This window comes from Anabas testudineus, chromosome 16 (genome assembly GCF_900324465.2).
Source record: "Anabas testudineus chromosome 16, fAnaTes1.2, whole genome shotgun sequence".
Lineage (NCBI taxonomy): Eukaryota > Metazoa > Chordata > Actinopteri > Anabantiformes > Anabantidae > Anabas > Anabas testudineus.
The window spans coordinates 475,636-495,297 of NC_046625.1; the positions used below are offsets into that span (position 1 = coordinate 475,636).

At 43.6% G+C, this 19,662-nt stretch overlaps 1 protein-coding gene across 2 annotated transcripts; it reads right to left on the reverse strand.

Annotated features, from left to right (window-relative positions):
- Positions 1-1,939: 1,939 nt before the first annotated feature.
- On the reverse strand, positions 1,940-17,913 carry LOC113169817 (thrombospondin-3a). Of its 2 annotated transcripts, XM_026371541.1 has the most exons (23): positions 17,603-17,913; positions 16,541-16,747; positions 11,927-12,180; positions 10,721-10,823; positions 10,457-10,483; positions 10,268-10,350; positions 9,502-9,553; positions 9,273-9,421; positions 9,015-9,152; positions 8,743-8,817; positions 8,375-8,527; positions 7,917-8,027; positions 7,686-7,793; positions 7,445-7,604; positions 7,232-7,350; positions 7,075-7,127; positions 6,465-6,646; positions 5,807-5,985; positions 5,584-5,632; positions 5,287-5,483; positions 4,869-5,041; positions 3,286-3,425; positions 1,940-3,097 (listed from the first exon to the last, which is right to left on the reverse strand). In XM_026371541.1, the coding sequence occupies exons 1-23, from the start codon at positions 17,682-17,684 to the stop codon at positions 3,036-3,038; spliced, it is 2,856 nt and encodes a 951-aa protein (XP_026227326.1). In that variant the 5' UTR covers positions 17,685-17,913; the 3' UTR covers positions 1,940-3,035. The 2 variants fall into 2 exon arrangements, with proteins under 2 accessions (XP_026227326.1, XP_026227327.1); XM_026371542.1 differs by lacking the exons at positions 10,268-10,350; positions 10,457-10,483; positions 10,721-10,823; ... (1 more) ...; positions 16,541-16,747; positions 17,603-17,913 and adding an exon at positions 9,618-9,624.
- Positions 17,914-19,662: the final 1,749 nt, after the last annotated feature.

Sequence of the window (19,662 nt, forward strand, 5' to 3'; positions counted from 1 at the left end):
AACATAAAGAGTTAAATACTGTGTTTCGGGAACTTACTGCAGTACTGCTACTTCACAGTACAGTCTACAGCTTGTACTTCGTACTTCTGATTGTAGTGGAGTAGTACTTGGCCTGGAGTAGTGGATTTGTGTTCTGGCAGTCGGCCCTTTAAGTGTGAAGCGGGCCCCTCCACGCCTCGCTGAGCAGCTCCCACAGTCTTTGTTAGTGTTTAAAGGGAGGGGGTGGGGGGAGGGGGGCCGTACCAAAACCAGGACCGACGGACTGAGACCCTCCACAGACCAGAAACCACCGGACGACACGGGGACGGAGACGCTGCTGCAGAGAGGTGAGTGGTTAAAAAACGGATCCAGGCTTTAACGTGGATCAGGACTGAGGATCTGAACCCTTCAGCCCTTCATCAGAGTACACATTTTACTGCAGTACTAATATTTTCATGTCTCATTTATTTGCTGAACAAATCTGAGATGACCTCAGTACTTAGTACTTTACATTAGGAATACTCGAACAGTTCTCTTTTTACGTGCTACAAGAGTAATACTGAAGAAATATACTTCAAGTACCACATGTAAAAGTACTCAAAACAAGACTTATTTACTGCAGAATTAAAGGGTTAATCTGTAAAACATGTCATTGTTTACTTCATCAATTATACTTTCTGAAAAATAACGACTGAGGTGAGGAGTAGTACAACATGGGAGTAGAGTAGAGTACTTCCAGAGAAACTACTCGTTACTGTCGGATCTCACGCTGCTGTTTAATGAGCTCACGTGTCAGCTGGTTCCGCTCTGATGTGTTTGGATCTGCTGCTCCGTGTCTGACGGTAACAACCAACGTGCTCACTCACCGTAATTCTTCTCGGCTTTATTCGTCGCAACGTGATTATATCTTAACATGATTAGATACGTGCTCTACCGTGTGACGTGTGTTGGTGTTTGAAACAAGTTTCAATGTGTTTATTAAGTTTAACTGAAACAAACCGTTGATCAGAGTGGAAAAGTTCAAAGTATTAAAAACAACAGGGTTCTGGAATTTTTAAAAACAGCTGAAATGTTCCAGCTTAATCTAAAACGAGTTCTGAAATGTTTCTCAATAACGGCAGTTTCTACTGCAGACCCTGAACGCAGCACCGAACGCAGTTCAAAAGTACCACACAGAACTCACCTGTGGACTAACCCCCCCCTCCCCTCCCCGTGTCTGTTTCAGGTGTGTGCTGTCTTTCCTCCCAGGGTCGGGCAGGTCCGGGATGCGGTGCACTGTTGTCATGTCCCCCTCCAATATTGCACTCGTCCCGGCCTCCCCGTCCCAGGGGCTACGACCCCGCCCCACATCAACTGACAAGCAGGAGACAGACATCAGCCAGTCAGGGCAGAGCTAAGACGTGAACAGCACGTCACACTTCTCCTGCAGTGGACCAGAGTCCACGTTCTGCTGAGCTTCAGTTCACTTCAGTGATAAGTCGTCCTGGTCCAGTTCAGGATGCTGCCACCACCTGGTTCCACAGATAGGATTCAGTTCTTTTGTTGGATTAAACAGAACTGGTTCCAGCAGCTTCTGGTTTCTCCACGTTCCTGAGACGGGCAGCAGTGTTCTGTTTGGAGAGCAGTGTTTTCAACAATCATTGTTCTCTGTTCTCCTGATGGCGACTTTAGAACACTGAAGTCCTCCACAGTATGGAGGCTGTTAGCTGATGTTCTCTGGGACCTTCTGGACTCCTAGTTCTTAATTTACCTTTAAACATCTCTTCTTCTGTGGTCTCCAGAAGTCTCATCGGACCTCCCAGAACCACAGTTGATCACCGTTCGTCTAGTTTTGGATCTTAGGATTCTGATTTACTCCAAACAAAATCCAAATTCAAAACTAAAGTTTAAAGAATAAAAAAATGATTCCGATTTAACACAGTCTGAAAAACACACACACACGAAAACTCACAGACGGGACTTTATTCCAACAGACACACATTCATTTAGGAATCCACAGAAACATGGAAAAGGACCATTCCACTGTTTTTCATCCGGGCTCATCAGCTGTCAGCACTGTGGTCTGGGTCACGTCACAGAGTTGAAACTAAATCTGACGCCATTCTTTTTGGGTCCTTTGTTATGTGGACGCACACAGAACGAAGAACCAGAGATTTTCAAACATATTTGTTGGTTTTTGGTTGTGATGAATGAAGCGGGCATCGAAAGGGACAAGCAGACAAACCGTTTGGATTTCGACGACCCGTTACAGCAGGATCCTACCAAACTTATTTGCAGTTTGTGTATCTGAACATTTAGGAGACCTGTGCCTTGTGAATGCACCACCGAGCCGACTCGACTCACTTCAGTACCAGTACTTCATTTTTCACTGCAAATACACGTAGCACATAAAAAAGTACCAGGTACCAGGTACTATGCTCAACATCTGCATGCTGGAAGAGCAAAACAGGTGAATCGGGTCGAGTCGGGTCAGTACCATTTGGTGATAAAAAACTTTTTATCTGTGGAGCTTGTCGCTCGCTCGTCCAGGTCACCGTTTTTTCAGGAGCTCGTCTCTGTGGGAACTGGACTTGCTGAAGACGTTTCATGTGAAAAGCTTCCTCAGTTGGCCGGACTGACTGGGAGTCTCAGGTTTTTAACCCCCGCGGACTCGTTCACACCTTCAGCGTCTCCTGTGCAGGGAGGCCGGGACCGGCGGGGGTGTTGTAGTCGTAGTTCAGCTCGTTCCAGTGTGATGTCAACGACCTCTTTCACTCCTCTGTCATAGCACCTGTCTTCAGGTTCCACCAGCTGGCGGGACCTGAAGAAGCCTTTCAGAACAAACGTCTTCAAGAACCAAACGGCACTTTTGGGACGTCTCAGCTGAGTGTTCGTGGACAGATTTTATTTTGAAACCACTGTGAGGACATTTTGATTTCAGGGACCAGGTTTGGGGTCGGGCTCTGGGGTTACACATTTAGTTGGGATGCTTCGGTTTGGGGCGTGCGGCCGGGGGGGTGCATTATGTACATGTGTGTCCTCACAACTCTACAGACAAACAAGTCCGGGTGCAGCTCTCAGACATGAATGTGCATCAGAACCTGTTTGCGATGAGACTGGAAGTCTTGAGGCACCGTGTCTGAAACAAGAACAGACCAGAGGTCAACGAACGGCAGGACCAGTACTACAGACTACTGGAGTCCCGAATCTTAATACTGAACCTGAGCTGATCCAGACTCTGATTTGATCCCGGTCGTCTCCTAAATTAAATCGGTGTTTAAGCTGTTACAACATTTGAGACACGATGGGACAGTTCAGACTTCGTACCGTTACATCTGTAGCGCAGGTTGGACCAGATGATGTTTTCCTGGGAGAAGCAGAAGACGCCGAGTCTGCCGCCTCTCATCGTGGTGTCGATCACAACGCCGGAGTCCGCTACCATGTCCATCCCTTCAAACAGCTTCACCCTGAAACACAGAAGTCCTGCAGATTTCAGTCCCTGAGGCCACAGCAGGAAGCAGCAGCTGGGAGCAGGAAAAATCGAAAAACGATTTCCTTCCTGAATATGAACCAACATGTGATGAGGAACCTACAGCGCGTTTCCTGACACAGAAAGCTGGTTTCCAAAAGACCACGTACACAGTAACGTGACGTCATTGATACCTGCACCAAGTTGTTTCTACTAAATCTCTGAAAGCAGCTGCACAGAGGCTGAGAGAGGACGACCGACCTTCACTTCGTACTCTCTCTCTCCTTCTCTTTCTAGACTTTCTACAAAACCTCCTCCTCCATTATTTCCCTCGTTGACTCACTGAAGAATGTGTCTTGGTCCTTATGATGCATCTGTTCGGGGTTTGACCACGTTTTAAAAGTAGACATCAACTGACTTCAACTTTCCCACAAACACATCAGTGAATCTGCTTCACGACTCACTGAATGCTTCTAACGTGAGGAGCTTTTGCAGAGCGCCTCTCCGTCTGATCTGCATATCAACGGCTGCCGAGGCGGATTCTTGCCAGGGCTTTGGTTGCCATGGAGATGAGTACAATAGAGTAACAGGGGGCCCCGGGGCCACAAAGAAGTTCCAGAGGGGAAAGAATGCAGTAAAAAGAAAAGAGAGAGAGAGACGGAAAACAAGAGACACAGAATGACAGAGTACTGCAGTGTCAGTACTACAAACCACTGCAGTGTCAGTACTACAAACCACTGTAGTGTCAGTACTACAAACCACTGTAGTGTCAGGACTGATATATGAAGTATGTATGTTTTTATGACCACATCTCCTCTGTCTCCACATCATGCAGAACACAACTCATGGAGCTGCTGCATCAGATTTAAAGCCCTGACTCTGATCTACAGAGGGGTCAACTCAACATCACTGTCCTACCTGAACTCCTTCATCCAGGTCTACAGTCCCTCCTGTCCTCTGCACTCTGGCAGTGAATGTCTTGTGGTTCTCTCACCTCAAAAGATCCCATATTTAACTTTTCAGCTCAGTGGTTCCACGGTGGTGGAACGACCCACTCACTTACTACGACCTACTAACTTTCAAAAACCATCTGAAAACAGAACTCTTCAGAACATTTCTCTGCACTTAAATCTTAGAAAAACAAATCTTGCACTTTCACCTCATGGAACTAAAACAGTTCTTCCTACAGCTCTTTACTTTAAAGTTCTTGTCCTTGACTTAGATATTTTGCTTTTGTACCTCACTTGTTAGTCACTTTGAATAAAAGCGTCTGTTAAATTACTAAATGTACATAAAGTACTACAGCATTATACAGTATCTGTACAGGTACTGCAGTCCTGATATTACTGCGTCGGATTCAAAAGTTGGCTCTAGCACACCTGCATGTCAGGTTTAGGGTCTAGTTAAAGCAGACCTACACCAGGTCTGGATGTGGTCTTACCTGATGTATCCGACCTGCGGTCGGTGGCTGAGCAGCCAGCGGTACGAGGTTTTGTCCTTCCAGCCTATATTTCGTGGATCCTTCCAGAGCAGCTTCACCTCTCCAGGTGTGTCTCCGGTGTGCCACAGGGCATTTCTCAGGAACTCTCCTGGTCCGGTGCGAGACTTCACTGCCTGGGGGACGGACACACGGACAAAGGGATTTATGGAATTTCTGTATCGTCGAGCCAAAAACCTGCACACAGTTCACTCTGAAGTAGATCAACTAGACTCAAACAACTCAAACTCAAAAACAAAGAGCTGCAGGTTTTTGCAGGTCAAGTCAGAATCTGGTGAGACATGAGATTTTGATTGAAGCTACAGTGGGCTGATCACCACGACTACGGTCACGAAACAGGAGAACAGAGTTCAGTAGGTACCTTGAGCTGCAGGGCGGGCTGGGCTGTGGCTCTGAAGGGCAGCGACTGCCAGTACGCCTGCTCCGTCTGTTTCCACATCACCACGTAGAAACTGGACGAGTCCTGATAACCGAAGATAAATCCGGCGTAGTCATCGTCCGTCACCGTGTTGACGTGAAACGTTCCCTCGAAGTCGACGCCGTTAAACGCCGTGTACCCTGCATACACACAGACGACGACGAGGTGTAATACAAGTCTAGGACCGAGGACCACTTTGTACCGGACCAACAAAGATGAAGTAGCAGTGAAGGTACGTACCCACAGCTAGACCAGGATCACTGTTCATCGTCTGGACGATCTCCATCCCCTGAAAATGAGCGAGAACTTAGAGATTGATACAGGAACCAGAACTTTGTTGTATGACACTGACAGTAGCCTCCAGATCCACAAGGGATTTCTGAGAATAAACTCCAAACTCTAGTGAAGGTCACTGTTGAGGACACTCGAGCGTTGTGCTTTCTGGTAGAATAAGAAGAGCCACCTGATTCAGAACCACCCAGTTGGGGTCGATTTGGGCGTCGCCCTCTGGGTCCAGAATGACCGTCTGATAGGCTCTGAAGTCAGTCAGAGTGACCTCGGCGCTCTCTGGACACACGTCAATCAAATCCATCACGGCGTCGTTATCGAAGTCGTTCTCACAGACGTCTCCGACACCGTTCACTGAGGACAGACAGAACATCCTTCAGCACAAATGTATTGAACTGCTGATCCACTTGTTTCCCACCAAACTGGGTTTGCAGAACCTTCTTATCGTTCACCAACGTTACCGTCTTCTGTGGGAGACCTGTCTGCGGCTGCCTACAGCTCCTGCAGTTTGGTCTACAGCTGATGTTCTGAAGGTTTTTCTTTTCTCCACTTGTTCTTGTCTTTTTCCTACTGATTGTCACAGCTGGACTCTGGATGTTCTGACTCCTGTTTGTCTCAGCAGCCTGCCGTGCTGGTCCCGTTGTTTCCAGCTCTTATTTCTGCTCCTTCTCACTCCCTTCATCACTTTTTTCAGACTGTTTCTGATTTTACTTTTTTATTTTCAGACAGTTAACGTCAGTCTTTTGGGCCTTTTCAGGACTTTTACCGTTTCAATCTTTACTGTTACTGTCAAACTCGAAATCGGGATTTGAACTTTTTTTGCATATTGGTACCGTCTGAGTCTTTCTGGTTGGGGTTGACGATGAGACGACAGTTGTCGTAGTCGTCCAAGATGCCGTCGTTGTCGTCGTCGTGGTCGCAGTCGTCTCCCAGTCCATCGTTGTCAGAATCCAGCTGGGAGCTGTTGGGGATGTCGGGACAGTTGTCTCTGCTGTCCTGGTGACCGTCTCCGTCTCTGCAGTAAGACAAAACAAGAGGACGTCGCTTTGGACTCTATGTCTTGTGTGTTTCATGTATCTACGTTAATTTGTTCTTAATTCATTCATGCCAAACTCTCCTGGTTCTGTTCTGTGTTTTTTATGTATTTTTCCAAATATGTTAAAACATTCAGCAAAATGAAATACGAAGGTTTTCGCTATACACACACCAGATCAGTAAAGGTACCGCTGTGAGTTAATGATGGGCACTACAGCTGTCACATACAACTCTCAACCTTCAATCTTCACACCTGTCCACGAACAGCTGAGCAGCCAACTGTCCCCTAAGCTACTGAAACTCAGGGTGTGTGTGTTAAAATAGTTCCTGCACTACAATCGTCATCCTGACTGTATCAAACAGAGCCACTGCGATGAGTTGTGTGTCGACTGTATGCGTTAGACGTACGTGTCCTGGTTGGTGTCACAAACGTCTCCCACCAGGTCGTTGTCTATGTCCGTCTAAAGAACAGAGAAGAGACATTGATAAAGATGCCGTGACCATGTGTCGATGATGCAGGAGGTTTGTTACAGCGATATGAGAAGACGTCTGCAGGTGACTGTACCTGCATGGGGTTGCTGAGTTCAGGACAGCTGTCACAGGCGTCTCCAACTCCGTCTCTGTCTCTGTCTGTCTGCATCGGGTTTGGTACCTTTGGACAATTATCCAGAACGTTGGGGATTCCTGAACAGGGACACAAACATCCCTTCGTTTAACTGAAAAGTGTCTCAAAGGTCCTGGACATACGTGTGTGTGTGTGTGTGAGTGTGTGTGTTACCGTCTCCATCAATGTCCTGGTCACAGGCGTCTCCCTGTCCATTGTTGTCGGTGTCTTTCTGGTCGCTGTTGGGGACGGTGGGACAGTTATCGCAGGCGTCTCCAAACGAGTCGCTGTCCGAGTTCTGCTGGTCTTTGTTAGGGACCAGCCGGCAGTTGTCCTGAAGGACGGAGGACACCCAATCACATGACAACATTACAGGTAACAGCTACTACACGCAGGAACACTCGTCCCATCTCACCTCAACGTTCTTAATGCCATCTCCATCTGCGTCCTCGTCACACTGATCTCCAATCCCGTCGTTGTCCGCGTCCTCCTGACCAGAGTTTGGAGTGAAGACACAATTGTCCTGGTGGAAAACAACCGGTTTTCAGTTTCAGTCCAGAAGAACGTTTAACCACCTGACGAGCATCAAGTGTACCTCGTTCTCTTTTAGTACTCACATACAGAATGGAGAGGACAGGTGCCTCACCTGTTTACAGTGTTTGTCGTTGTCCATGCAGGGCAGAGAGCGGTCTGGGTAACCGTCGATGTCTGTGTCCACTCCACAGGTGTTCCCATTACCTGCCCAGCCAACGTTACACTGCACATACAGCATAATATCACACATTTACCTGAAGCCACTTCACAGTGTCCAACGTACAGTACAGGTAACAGGCACCTACTGTCCTGAGCAGAAAAGGAAAGTGGAAAAAAATAGAAATATGATCCGGGATATGAGCCACTTCCAGGTTCCTTCACCAGCCCAGAGCTACACGACCTTATTACCAACAGGAGAATTTCTGGGCAGGATCTTTACGGAGGAGGAAATCATTTCTCACCTTTAACATGTAACTGACATGTCGCAGTTTGGACATAACTAATAATCCGATCAATAACTTAATGACAGTGTGATGATGCTGAAAATTATTTACTGACAGACGTCCTCACCCTGCAGGCGACCTCCCCGTTCCTCTCCATGGTGCAGTGAGCGTTGGTGTCACAGGGGTTAAAGGTCAACGCAGCACACGACTTTCTGGGGAAGCAACCCGATGTCTGGTTACCAAGAAAACCAGGTTTACAGCTGCCACACTTATAGGAACCCTGCAAGGCAAGACAGATTTATTTCAATATAAACTGTGTTGGAGCAGAGTGTCCAGCAGAGGGCGGCGCCTCCCCTTGCTCAGCTGGTTCCAACAGTAAACTCCCCCGCTCCTTTCACAAGTGTTCCTCTACCTTAATGGTCACTAACTGGTTATCTGTGTGTGTGTGTGTGTCGGGGGGTGTGTCAGCCGGACTGCTCAACCTGCTCAACTCACCACTGTGTTGATGCAGACAGAGTTTGATACACAGGCGTCTGGTAGATCGACACACTCATCGATATCGACACAGTCCTGAGACACAGAGACAATTATTATATAGTAGTAGTAGTAGTAGTATTTTCTTTTCCCTTTGTAGTAAAAGCTGCACCAACTGTCAGAAATACTGACGAACGCTGAATGGCTCAGATCTGGTTTCTGTCTGAGAACAAATCAAATCCAGTTTCTTCTCACTCACATATGTTTAATGGATCTTTGCGTGTGTGCGAGACCTGTTTGTGCGTCTTGGCGTAGTCCAGTCCGGTTCCAGCCAGTGGCGCCCCCCACAGACCAGGAGGACACGGCTGACAGCTGAACCCCCCCACAGTGTTCACACAGGCGCCAGTAGAGAAACACGGCTGTAGCTCACACTGAGGAAGAAATGGGGGCGAGCGTAAAGGTAAGATGGATGTTTTCTTATCCTGTCTGTTCTCAAACCGAACAGAACGTGGTTCTCTGTTCTGTTCCTCTAATGTGGTTCTGTCTGTTACCTCATCAATATCCTGACAGTGCGTTCCGTTCCCGGTGGTTCCAGGTGGACAGGGTCCACAGGTGTATCCCGGATACTGCAGGCTGTCCATACAGGACACGCCTTTATAACAGGGGTTGGGGGAGCAGCGGGAACGTGGTTCGTGAAAACCTGCAGAGACAGAAACAGAGCCATCCAGACCAGGTCCTCAAAAAACTGAAACACGACAGAACGAAGAACTGCTGACTCACCACAAACCTGGCACTCCAGGATGGTGTTCCTGATCAGAGCCATCTCCTTCACCTGAGGACCAGAGGACACGTCAGCAACCTCTTCACAATACCTGTTCTTTGACGTCCTGTCTCACCTGTTCTCTGATGTCCTGTGTCACCTGTTCTATGCCCCACCTGTTTTCTGATGTCCTGTTCTCACCTGTTCTACATCTCACCTGTTCTCACCTGTTCACGTCTCACCTGTTCTCCGATGTCCTGTCTCACCTATTCTCTGATGTCCTGTGTCACCTGTTCTATGCCCCACCTGTTTTCTGATGTCCTGTTCTCACCTGTTCACGTCTCACCTGTTTTCTGATGTCCTGTTCTCACCTGTTCTATGTCTCATCTGTTCTCTGATGTCCTGTTCTCACCTGTTCTATGTCTCATCTGTTCTCTGATGTCCTGTTCTCACCTGTTCACGTCTCACCTGTTTTCTGATGTCCTGTTCTCACCTGTTCTATGTCTCATCTGTTCTCTGATGTCCTGTTCTCACCTGTTCTATGTCTCATCTGTTCTCTGATGTCCTGTTCTCACCTGTTCTATGTCTCATCTGTTCTCTGATGTCCTGTTCTCACCTGTTCTATGTCTCATCTGTTCTCTGATGTCCTGTTCTCACCTGTTCTATGTCTCATCTGTTCTCTGATGTCCTGTTCTCACCTGTTCTATGTCTCATCTGTTCTCTGATGTCCTGTCTCACCTGTTCTCTGATGTCCTGTCTCACCTTTTCTCTGATGTCCTGTCTCACCTGTTCTCTGATGTCCTGTCGCAGTTCTCCCAGGATCTGATTGAAAATGATGAGCTGACCAATCAGAGCTTTGGTTTGATCACCTGATAGGAAACAGTGAACAGTTAGTTACCTGAGCACATGTGAACTGAGGTGATCTGTGACTATTGATTAGTTTAAATGTGATTGATTGTTTTGATGTGATCTCACCGAGGATAGAGTTCAGCTCCCCGCTTACTGAAAAAATGTAATTACTGTTAGTTATCATCACTTGTTTTATTTTATTAAACACACAGATTCTTCAGATGCTGACATGTGATCACCTCCACTTTAATACTTCCAGGTGTTCTCAAATATTGTAATTCACAGATTTACATTATTAAAACAGTTCTGTGTCTTTCAATAGAATAAATCAGCTCCACTTTTACCAGCTGCAATCTGCGGGACTCTAAAGGTCACGTGACACAAGCTCACCTGGGCTGTAGGCAGAAGAGTCTCCTTGGAACGGACAGTCAGTCAGAGATCCAGCTTTAGCAACACTGCCCCCTAGAGCCAGTCTGAGGGACTCCACAGCTCCCTGAGAGACACAGACAACAACGTTAACACAAAGGATGAGTTTGAGGTGTGCACAGAGAGTTGGTTAGAGTTAGAGTTGGTTAGAGTTGGTGAGAGTTAGAGTTGGTTAGAGTTGGTTAGAGTTAGTTAGAGTTGATTAGAGTTAGAGTTGGTGAGAGTTAGTGAGAGTTGGTTAGAGTTAGTTAGAGTTAGAGTTGGTTAGAGTTGGTAAAAGATGGTGAGAGTTAGTTAACGTTGGTTAGAGTTAAAGTTGGTGAGAGATAGTAAGAGTTGGTTAGAGCTGGTGAGAGTTAGTTAGAGTTACAGTTAGTCAGAGTTGATTAGAGTTAGAGTTGGTTAGAGTTAGAGTTGGTGAGAGTTAGTGAGAGTTGGTTAGAGTTAGTTAGAGATAGAGTTGATTAGAGTTAGAGTTGGTGAGAGTTAGTGAGAGTTGGTTAGAGTTAGTTAGAGATAGAGTTGGTTAGAGTTAAAGTTGGTGAGAGTTAGTGAGAGTTGGTTAGAGTTGGTTAGAGATGGTAAGAGTTTGGTAGAGTTAGTTAGAGTTGGTTAGAATTAGTTAGAGTTAGAGTTGGTTAGAATTAGTTAGAGTTATAGTTGGTTAGAATTAGTTAGAGTTAGAGTTGGTTAGAGTTAACATTGGTGAGAGTTGGTTAGAGTTAGAGTTAGTGAGAGTTAGTTAGAGTTGGAGGTAGTTAGAATTGGTTAGTCAAAGCTAAAAGCTGCAGTTACTGGACCTTCAGTGTAACTTCAACACTTTCTTCATTTTGTCATATTCCATTTTTCCTCACACATGTTGTGCAGCAGCTTCGGAACGTTCCCTTTTTACTTTGTGCTGCAGATTTAATGAAATGGATGAAAATTTGATTTCACTTGAAGAATAATGAAAAAGGTCAAATGACCAAATCAGCACTTCACGTTACGTTTCAATAAAGTGTAATGTAAGTTCAGCTTCAGCCTCGCGGTCTCTCTGCTTCTCCAGGGAGACATCAGTTCATCAGGTAACAACGAGTCCTGCAGGTAAACTGAACCAAATGGTCTGAAGAGTTTCTGAAGCTGCTGCACACGTGACCAGGAGATCCCTCACCCCCCTACTCTCTCTCTGACCTGGAGTCGGGCGTAGGTCTTCTGTCCGTGTCTGATCTCCACCATCTCCGCCTCTCGGGGCAGAGGGACCAGCGGCGGCAGACCGTGGCTGGAATCGGCCAATCGGCAGTCAACATACAGCTCTGCATTCATGTTGTCCCGATGGAGACCTCCGAGCCGGAGGATGATGGAGTGAGTGCGGCCGTCAGCCAGGTTGGCGTTCTGCAGATTGATAGTGTGCAGCTTCCCGTCCGCTCTGACGAAACGGACCAGAACTGGGGGGCAAGAAGAACCGTCAGCTTCATGGTGCAGCTCAGAAACAGGTTCAGTTTAATGCTAGTAGGTCCAGTTAGTTTAGGTAGTTTAGTCAGTCAGTAAGTTTAGTTTAGTTTAGTCAGTCAGTTAGTTTAGTTTAGTTTAGTTTAGTTTAGTCAGTCAGTGAGTTTAGTTTAGTTTAGTTAGTCAGTTAGTTTAGTTTAGTAAGTCAGTTAGTTTAGTTTAGTCAGTCAGTCAGTCAGTCAATGAGTTTAGTTTAGTCAGTCAGTGAGTTTAGTTTAGTCAGTCAGTCAGTGAGTTTAGTTTAGTCAGTCAGTCAGTGAGTTTAGTTTAGTCAGTCAGTTAGTTTAGTCAGTCAGTTAGTTTAGTTTAGTCAGTCAGTTAGTTTAGTTTAGTCAGTCAGTCAGTCAATGAGTTTAGTTTAGTCAGTCAGTGAGTTTAGTTTAGTCAGTCAGTAAGTGAGTCAGTAAGTTAGTTTAGTCAGTCAGTCAATGAGTTTAGTTTAGTCAGTCAGTTAGTTTAGTTTAGTCAGTCAGTCAGGGAGTTTAGTTTAGTCTGTCAGTTAGTTTAGTTTAGTTTAGTTTAGTTTAGTTTAGTCAGTCAGTTTAGTTTAGTTTAGTTTAGTTTAGTTTAGTTTAGTCAGTCAATGAGTTTAGTTTAGTCAGTCAGTTAGTTTAGTTTAGTCAGTCAGTTAGTTTAGTTTAGTCAGTCAGTCAGTCAATGAGTTTAGTTTAGTCAGTCAGTGAGTTTAGTTTAGTCAGTCAGTAAGTGAGTTTAGTTTAGTCAGTCAATGAGTTTAGTTTAGTCAGTCAGTTAGTTTAGTTTAGTTTAGTTTAGTTTAGTTTAGTCAGTTAGTTTAGTTTAGTTTAGTTTAGTTTAGTTTAGTTTAGTTTAGTTTAGTCAGTCAGTTAGTTTAGTTTAGTTTAGTTTAGTTTAGTCAGTCAATGAGTTTAGTTTAGTCAGTCAGTTAGTTTAGTTTAGTTTAGTTTAGTTTAGTTTAGTTTAGTCAGTCAATGAGTTTAGTTTAGTCAGTCAGTTAGTTTAGTTTAGTTTAGTTTAGTTTAGTCAGTCAGTTAGTTTAGTTTAGTTTAGTTTAGTTTAGTTTAGTTTAGTTTAGTTTAGTCAGTCAGTTAGTTTAGTTTAGTCAGTCAGTCAGGGAGTTTAGTTTAGTCAGTCAGTTTAGTTTAGTTTAGTCAGTCAGTCAGTTAGTTTAGTTTAGTTTAGTTTAGTTAGTTAGTTAGTCAGTTAGTTTAGTTAAGTTTAGTTTAGTTTAGTCAGTCAGTTAGTTTAGTTTAGTTTAGTTTAGTTTAGTCAGTTTAGTTTAGTTTAGTTTAGTTTAGTTTAGTTTAGTTTGGTTTAGTCAGTCAGTTAGTTTAGTTTAGTTTAGTTTAGTTTAGTTTAGTCAGTCAATGAGTTTAGTTTAGTCAGTCAGTTAGTTTAGTTTAGTTTAGTTTAGTTTAGTTTAGTTTAGTCAGTTTAGTTTAGTTTAGTTTAGTTTAGTTTAGTTTGGTTTAGTCAGTCAGTTAGTTTAGTTTAGTTTAGTTTAGTTTAGTCAGTCAATGAGTTTAGTTTAGTCAGTCAGTTAGTTTAGTTTAGTTTAGTCAGTCAATGAGTTTAGTTTAGTCAGTCAGTTAGTTTAGTTTAGTTTAGTTTAGTTTAGTTTAGTTTAGTTTAGTTTAGTCAGTCAGTTAGTTTAGTTTAGTCAGTCAGTTAGTTTAGTTTAGTCAGTCAGTCAGGGAGTTTAGTTTAGTCAGTCAGTTAGTTTAGTTTAGTCAGTCAGTCAGTTAGTTTAGTTTAGTTTAGTTGGTTTAGTTAGTTAGTCAGTTAGTTAGTTAGTTTAGTTTAGTCAGTCAGTTAGTTTAGTTTAGTTTAGTTTAGTTTAGTTTAGTTTAGTCAGTCAGTTAGTTTAGTTTAGTTTAGTCAGTTAGTTTAGTTTAGTTTAGTCAGTCAGTCAATGAGTTTAGTTTAGTCAGTCAGTTAGTTTAGTTTAGTCAGTCAGTCAATGAGTTTAGTCAGTCAGTCAGTTAGTTTAGTTTAGTCAGTTAGTTAGTTTAGTCAGTCAGTAAGTTAGTTTAGTTTAGTTTAGTTTAGTCAGTCAGTTTAGTTTAGTTTAGTCAGTCAGTCAATGAGTTTAGTCAGTCAGTTAGTTTAGTTTAGTCAGTCAGTCAGTCAAGTTTAGTTTAGTTTAGTTTAGTCAGTCAGTTAGTTTAATTTAGTCAGTCAGTCAGTCAAGTTTAGTTTAGTTTAGTTTAGTCAGTCAGTCAATGAGTTTAGTTTAGTCAGTCAGTTAGTTTAGTTTAGTCAGTCAATGAGTTTAGTTTAGTCAGTCAGTTAGTTTAGTTTAGTTTAGTTTAGTTTAGTTTAGTTTAGTCAGTCAGTCAATGAGTTTAGTTTAGTCAGTCAGTTAGTTTAGTTTAGTCAGTCAATGAGTTTAGTTTAGTCAGTCAATGAGTTTAGTTTAGTCAGTCAGTTAGTTTAGTTTTAGTCAGTCAGTTAGTTTAGTTTAGTTCAGTCAGTCAATGAGTTTAGTCAGTCAGTCAGTTAGTTTATTTTATTTTAGTTTAGTTTAGTTTAGTCAGTTAGTTTAGTTTAGTCAGTCAGTCAATGAGTTTAGTCAGTCAGTTAGTTTAGTCAGTCAGTCAGTCAGTCAGTCAGTCAGTCAAGTTTAGTTTAGTTTAGTTTAGTTTAGTCAGTCAGTTAGTTTAGTTTAGTCAGTCAGTCAGTTAGTTTAGTTTAGTTAGTTAGTTAGTTAGTCAGTTAGTTTAGTTTAGTTTAGTTTAGTTTAGTCAGTCAGTTAGTTTAGTTTAGTCAGTCAGTTAGTTTAGTTTAGTCAGTCAGTCAGTCAAGTTTAGTTTAGTTTAGTTTAGTTTAGTCAGTCAGTTAGTTTAGTTTAGTCAGTCAGTCAGTCAGTCAAGTTTAGTTTAGTTTAGTTTAGTTTAGTCAGTCAGTCAATGAGTTTAGTTTAGTCAGTCAGTTAGTTTAGTTTAGTCAGTCAATGAGTTTAGTTTAGTCAGTCAGTTAGTTTAGTTTAGTCAGTCAGTTAGTTTAGTTTAGTCAGTCAGTCAATGAGTTTAGTCAGTCAGTCAGTTAGTTTAGTTTAGTTTAGTCAGTTAGTTTAGTTTAGTCAGTCAGTCAATGAGTTTAGTCAGTCAGTTAGTTTAGTTTAGTCAGTCAGTCAGTCAGTCAGTCAGTCAGTCAGTCAAGTTTAGTTTAGTTTAGTTTAGTCAGTCAGTTAGTTTAGTTTAGTTTAGTCAGTCAGTCAGTTAGTTTAGTCAGTCAGTCAGTCAGTCAGTCAGTCAAGTTTAGTTTAGTTTAGTCAGTCAGTTAGTTTAGTTTAGTCAGTCAGTCAGTCAAGTTTAGTTTAGTTTAGTCAGTCAGTTAGTTTAGTTTAGTTTAGTTTAGTTTAGTTTAGTTTAGTTTAGTTTAGTCAGTCAGTTAGTTTAGTTTAGTTTAGTTTAGTTTGGTTCTTCCTGAGGGGGGGGGGCGTGCCAGGAATTAATTGAGAAGCACTGTCTTAAAGGGACAGTACAACTGAGTGTCATCAGCATATATGTCCTAAAGAGAGCATGGACAGAGAGAATAAGATTGGCCCCAACACTGAACCTTGAGGGACTCTGTACGTACGGGAGAAAGGATGACTTGCATTTATTAACGGAAACACAAAACGATCTGTTGGACAGGTATAAAGAGAACCAGCCCAGTGCTTTAGTCGGTCCAACAAAATGTGGTGATCTACTGTGTCAAAAGCAGCACTAAGATCAAGATCGTGCTCAATGGGTAAAGCTGAATTCTGATCTGAGTTCAAGGGGAGACTCTACAGGAACAGTTTTTACCCAGGATGTGCTGAGAGTTTGTAGTGTCAAGCTGCAGCAAGTTCTTATAAATTCGGCCTCGGCCCAGTAACGTTGAGCATTGACCCGGTCCAGGTCACTTGACCTTTGCTTCATCACTGCCAGCATTTCTACACTGTCTGCACCTTTATCCAAACTAAATTCACTGTTCACTTCATTTAACTCATCACTTTTAATCACAAAATTGAAGCTAGAATCCCCACAACCTACCAAGTTGCTTATAGAATCTCCAGGATAATATATTTGTGTATTACTGAGTCCCTTCCCACCCATTCCCTGCTCCTGATTTCCCATTAGAGTTCTTCACAATTACCTGGGACCTTCAATGAGGCTCTGAGATGTAAAAAATAAAAGATTCAGTGAAACATTCAAACCGCAACACGACTACATGTTGTCACAGACATGTTCTCTCATTGTTGTTGCTTCACTTTTCACATGCTGCCCAACCTTTTTAAAATGGAGAGAATTTGAATGAGCTTTGGTTTGGTGCAGTTCGATTTCCACCCACCTTTATTGATTTTCCCCATGACAGCGACCTCCAGGTACTTCCTGTTGTCCTGTTTGCTGTAGAGACCCAGCAGGACACCGCCGAGCTTCACCGGCAGCCGAAATGTTGACACCACGTAGAGGTCACTGAGCGCACTGAGTCTGGCAGACAGCTTCTCAATCGCTGCTAAGGTCTGATCTGGATCCTGGAGACTCAACAGGTCGAGAACTGAGGATGAGGGAGAGGAGGAAGAGGAGGAGGAGGAAGAAGTGTAACAGGACGAGGGAGAGGAGGAGGACGATGAGGAGGAGGAGGAGGAGGACAAGGAGGAAGAAGAGTAAGAGGATGAGGGAAAGGAGTAGAAAGAGGAGGAGGACGAGTTTAGTTCTGATGGAACCGGTTTGACTGTACCTGCAGAGCAAAACCACGTAACACCAGGACCTGGTCTTCCTGATTCCAAGAGATTCTACTAAATACTCGTCAGACTGACCCGAGTTCTGTCAGCTTCAGTCCAAAACTCAGTGAATTCTTTGATTTTAGTCAGATGTGAAGATTTGATGCTTTTCTTCACAGAATCTGTTCTGGACTCTGAAGACCTGGTCTGTGGGACTGGACTGGAACTAAGTACAGTACTTTACTTTACTTGGTTCCTGCGTTTTCATGCTTCAGGGTACAGTAGTAATTGTTCCAGTACTGCATTCATCCTCCGTTACTGAGTAATTCGTAGTAACTTTACTGATTTAATGTAGTTTTTACTCTCACAATTACTGCAGCAACTTTGCCTCAAGTACTTTTACTTTTAATACATTTTCCTGAGTACTTAAACACTTCTAGTATTAGTATCTAGTACTAGTATTTCTAAAAGTGAAGCATTAGTAGTTTTAATTAAGGATTTAAGTACTTATTTATGCCACACACAGCTCATGCAGTACAAGTATTAGGTGGTATAACATGGTAATACTCCACTTCTAAGTACTCCTACTTCTATTGTGTAGTATGCAGCTACTGGAGTAGAAGTACTCGGTTACTTTCCACCACTGTTTTACTGCTGGTCCCACATGAGGTTAGTTCGGTGTTCGGTACCTTGAACGTCCGGTTCGGTCGTGACTCCCGCCGCCAGATGAACCCAGATGACGGACAGCAGGACCGGGAGAGTCCAGTTCATGTCTGCAAGGTTACCGAGGGACCCGGACCAACAGAACCAACAGAACCAACAGAAACGCAGAACCAGGATCAAAAACTTCTAAACTGCCGAAGAGGGACAGATAGAGGAGAAGGTCCGGAACCGGAGACCCGGGAGAACGAAGTGGATCCACACCGACAAAGCGCTGCGCTGGGCGGGGAGCGGAGGACGCACGGAGCCGGAGAGGACTACCCGTCGGTGCACGCGCACAGCTGGAAACTGCTGCTGCTGGCGCGCGCTCGACTCTGCTCCTGAATGCGCGTGCACGCACGTACGCTGGACCAAGCGCGCGATCGTGGACAGAAGGAGAGGAGGAAACATTAAATGATCAAAAAAATGAATGGACTCTGGTTCAGTTTTTTTTATTTTGAACGGAACCAGTTTCACTGGGAAAGAAACGAAGATAATTCAGAAGAAAAATAAAGAAATCAAATTATGACATAAAAACGATCATCATGAAGACAAAACTGTATTCTATCAATTTAATATTTCCTGGATAAACGTGAAATTCTGAATGAAACTAAATGTTTAAAACATGGAGTTTAATGAAACTGACTGAATAATTAAATGTATAAACTGAGCTCCTCATCCATCAAGCCAGCCTCCACAGCAGGGGTGGGCAATTAATTTTTATCAGGGGCCGCATGAGAAGCCTGAATTGTGTCAGAGGGCCACCAACTTTCTTTCATTGTAAAATACTTAAATTAAATATTTTGAATACCTGGTACTGATAATCAGAAGAATAAAGCACTCTGTAAATATGTATATTAGGTTATGTGAAACTGTGGTCTATTGGTTAAATAAGAAAAACAATTATTGAACCAGTGCAATTTATTTTTTAACTTGTTAATCTCCACAAACAATAACTTGTAATGCTTTCCACCTCATGTTACCTCTTCAGTGAGAATAATCCAGTCTGTTCTGGGCTTGAACAAGGGCATTGAAATCTGGCGGAATGTCTGAAGTGGCTATGCGAAGGACAGCTGAGAGGTGGTCATCAGTCATAGAGGATCTGTGTTTAGATTTGTTGAACTTCATAACTGGGGATAACCTGGCGAACAGCATCACCTTCACTCACACACGTGTATACGCGAGTGAAGGTGCTACGTCTATGACGTGCATACGTAGCGACGTAACGCTTTTCAAAATAAAATTTCAAAATAAAAGTAAAAAAAAAAGTTTAATTTATGGTGTTTATGATTGGCCTCACGCGGGCCGGACAGGGACGTACAAAGGGCCGGATGTGGCCCGCGGGCCTTAATTTGCCCAGGTCTGCTCCACAGGGATCTGTGAGAGGTCAGAGGTCAGGTCAGTCCTGCAGTGAGCTGCCTGTAAAACGTGGTACACAGAGTAACTGTACCTCATGTACTGTGTTTCTGAATCAGCAATGTGCAGAGTCCAGACTGACAACGAGCAGAAGCAATTCGAGAGCAAAGAAGTGTCAAGTTGTGCAAAGGTCATGTTGTTCTCCTGACCTGAACCAGACCCAGCAGAGCAACGCCGGGGAATAACCCAGATCCCGATGATTCTGAGTCCAAAGGTTTGAAAGTTTAAAATTCATGTTTCACAAAAGTGAAGAAAGAAAAAGCTGGAGGAAAATAAATAATGAAGTTACTTTTCTAAAATACTGAGGATGTTGTACATAGTTTGGTTAATCGCACATCACACATTTGTAGGTTTCCAGGACCTCTACAAACCTGCCGGTTTAAAGGGACTGTGGTGGTCTGGAGCCCCACAGACCCAGAGAAGTTCCTGTCCTAATGTAAGTCTCTGAACTGGGAGTTGTCGGTTCTAGTAATTCAGTAAAAATGTAAACTGGGAGTGTTTTGGGGAAGAGATCCAAGCAGAGAAATGAAATCAGTGGAACACAGCAGTGAGGATCTGAAGTGCGGTTTCCTCGGCCGGCCTCCTCTCACACTTTGGGACTGTTTGTTTCTGTGTCGCCCTGGAAACTGGTGTT

Bases quoted from the DNA above. Each gene is read 5' to 3' on its own strand.
- LOC113169817 (XM_026371541.1), bottom strand. From the start codon at position 17,684: ATGAACTGGACTCTCCCGGTCCTGCTGTCCGTCATCTGGGTTCATCTG. The intron at 9,554-10,267 runs GTGAGACAGGAC...TCTGGTCCTCAG, and splicing joins GACAGGACATCAGAGAACAG to GTGAAGGAGATGGCTCTGAT. The intron at 7,605-7,685 runs GTGAGATGGGAC...TCCGTCCTTCAG, and splicing joins ATGGCATTAAGAACGTTGAG to GACAACTGCCGGCTGGTCCC.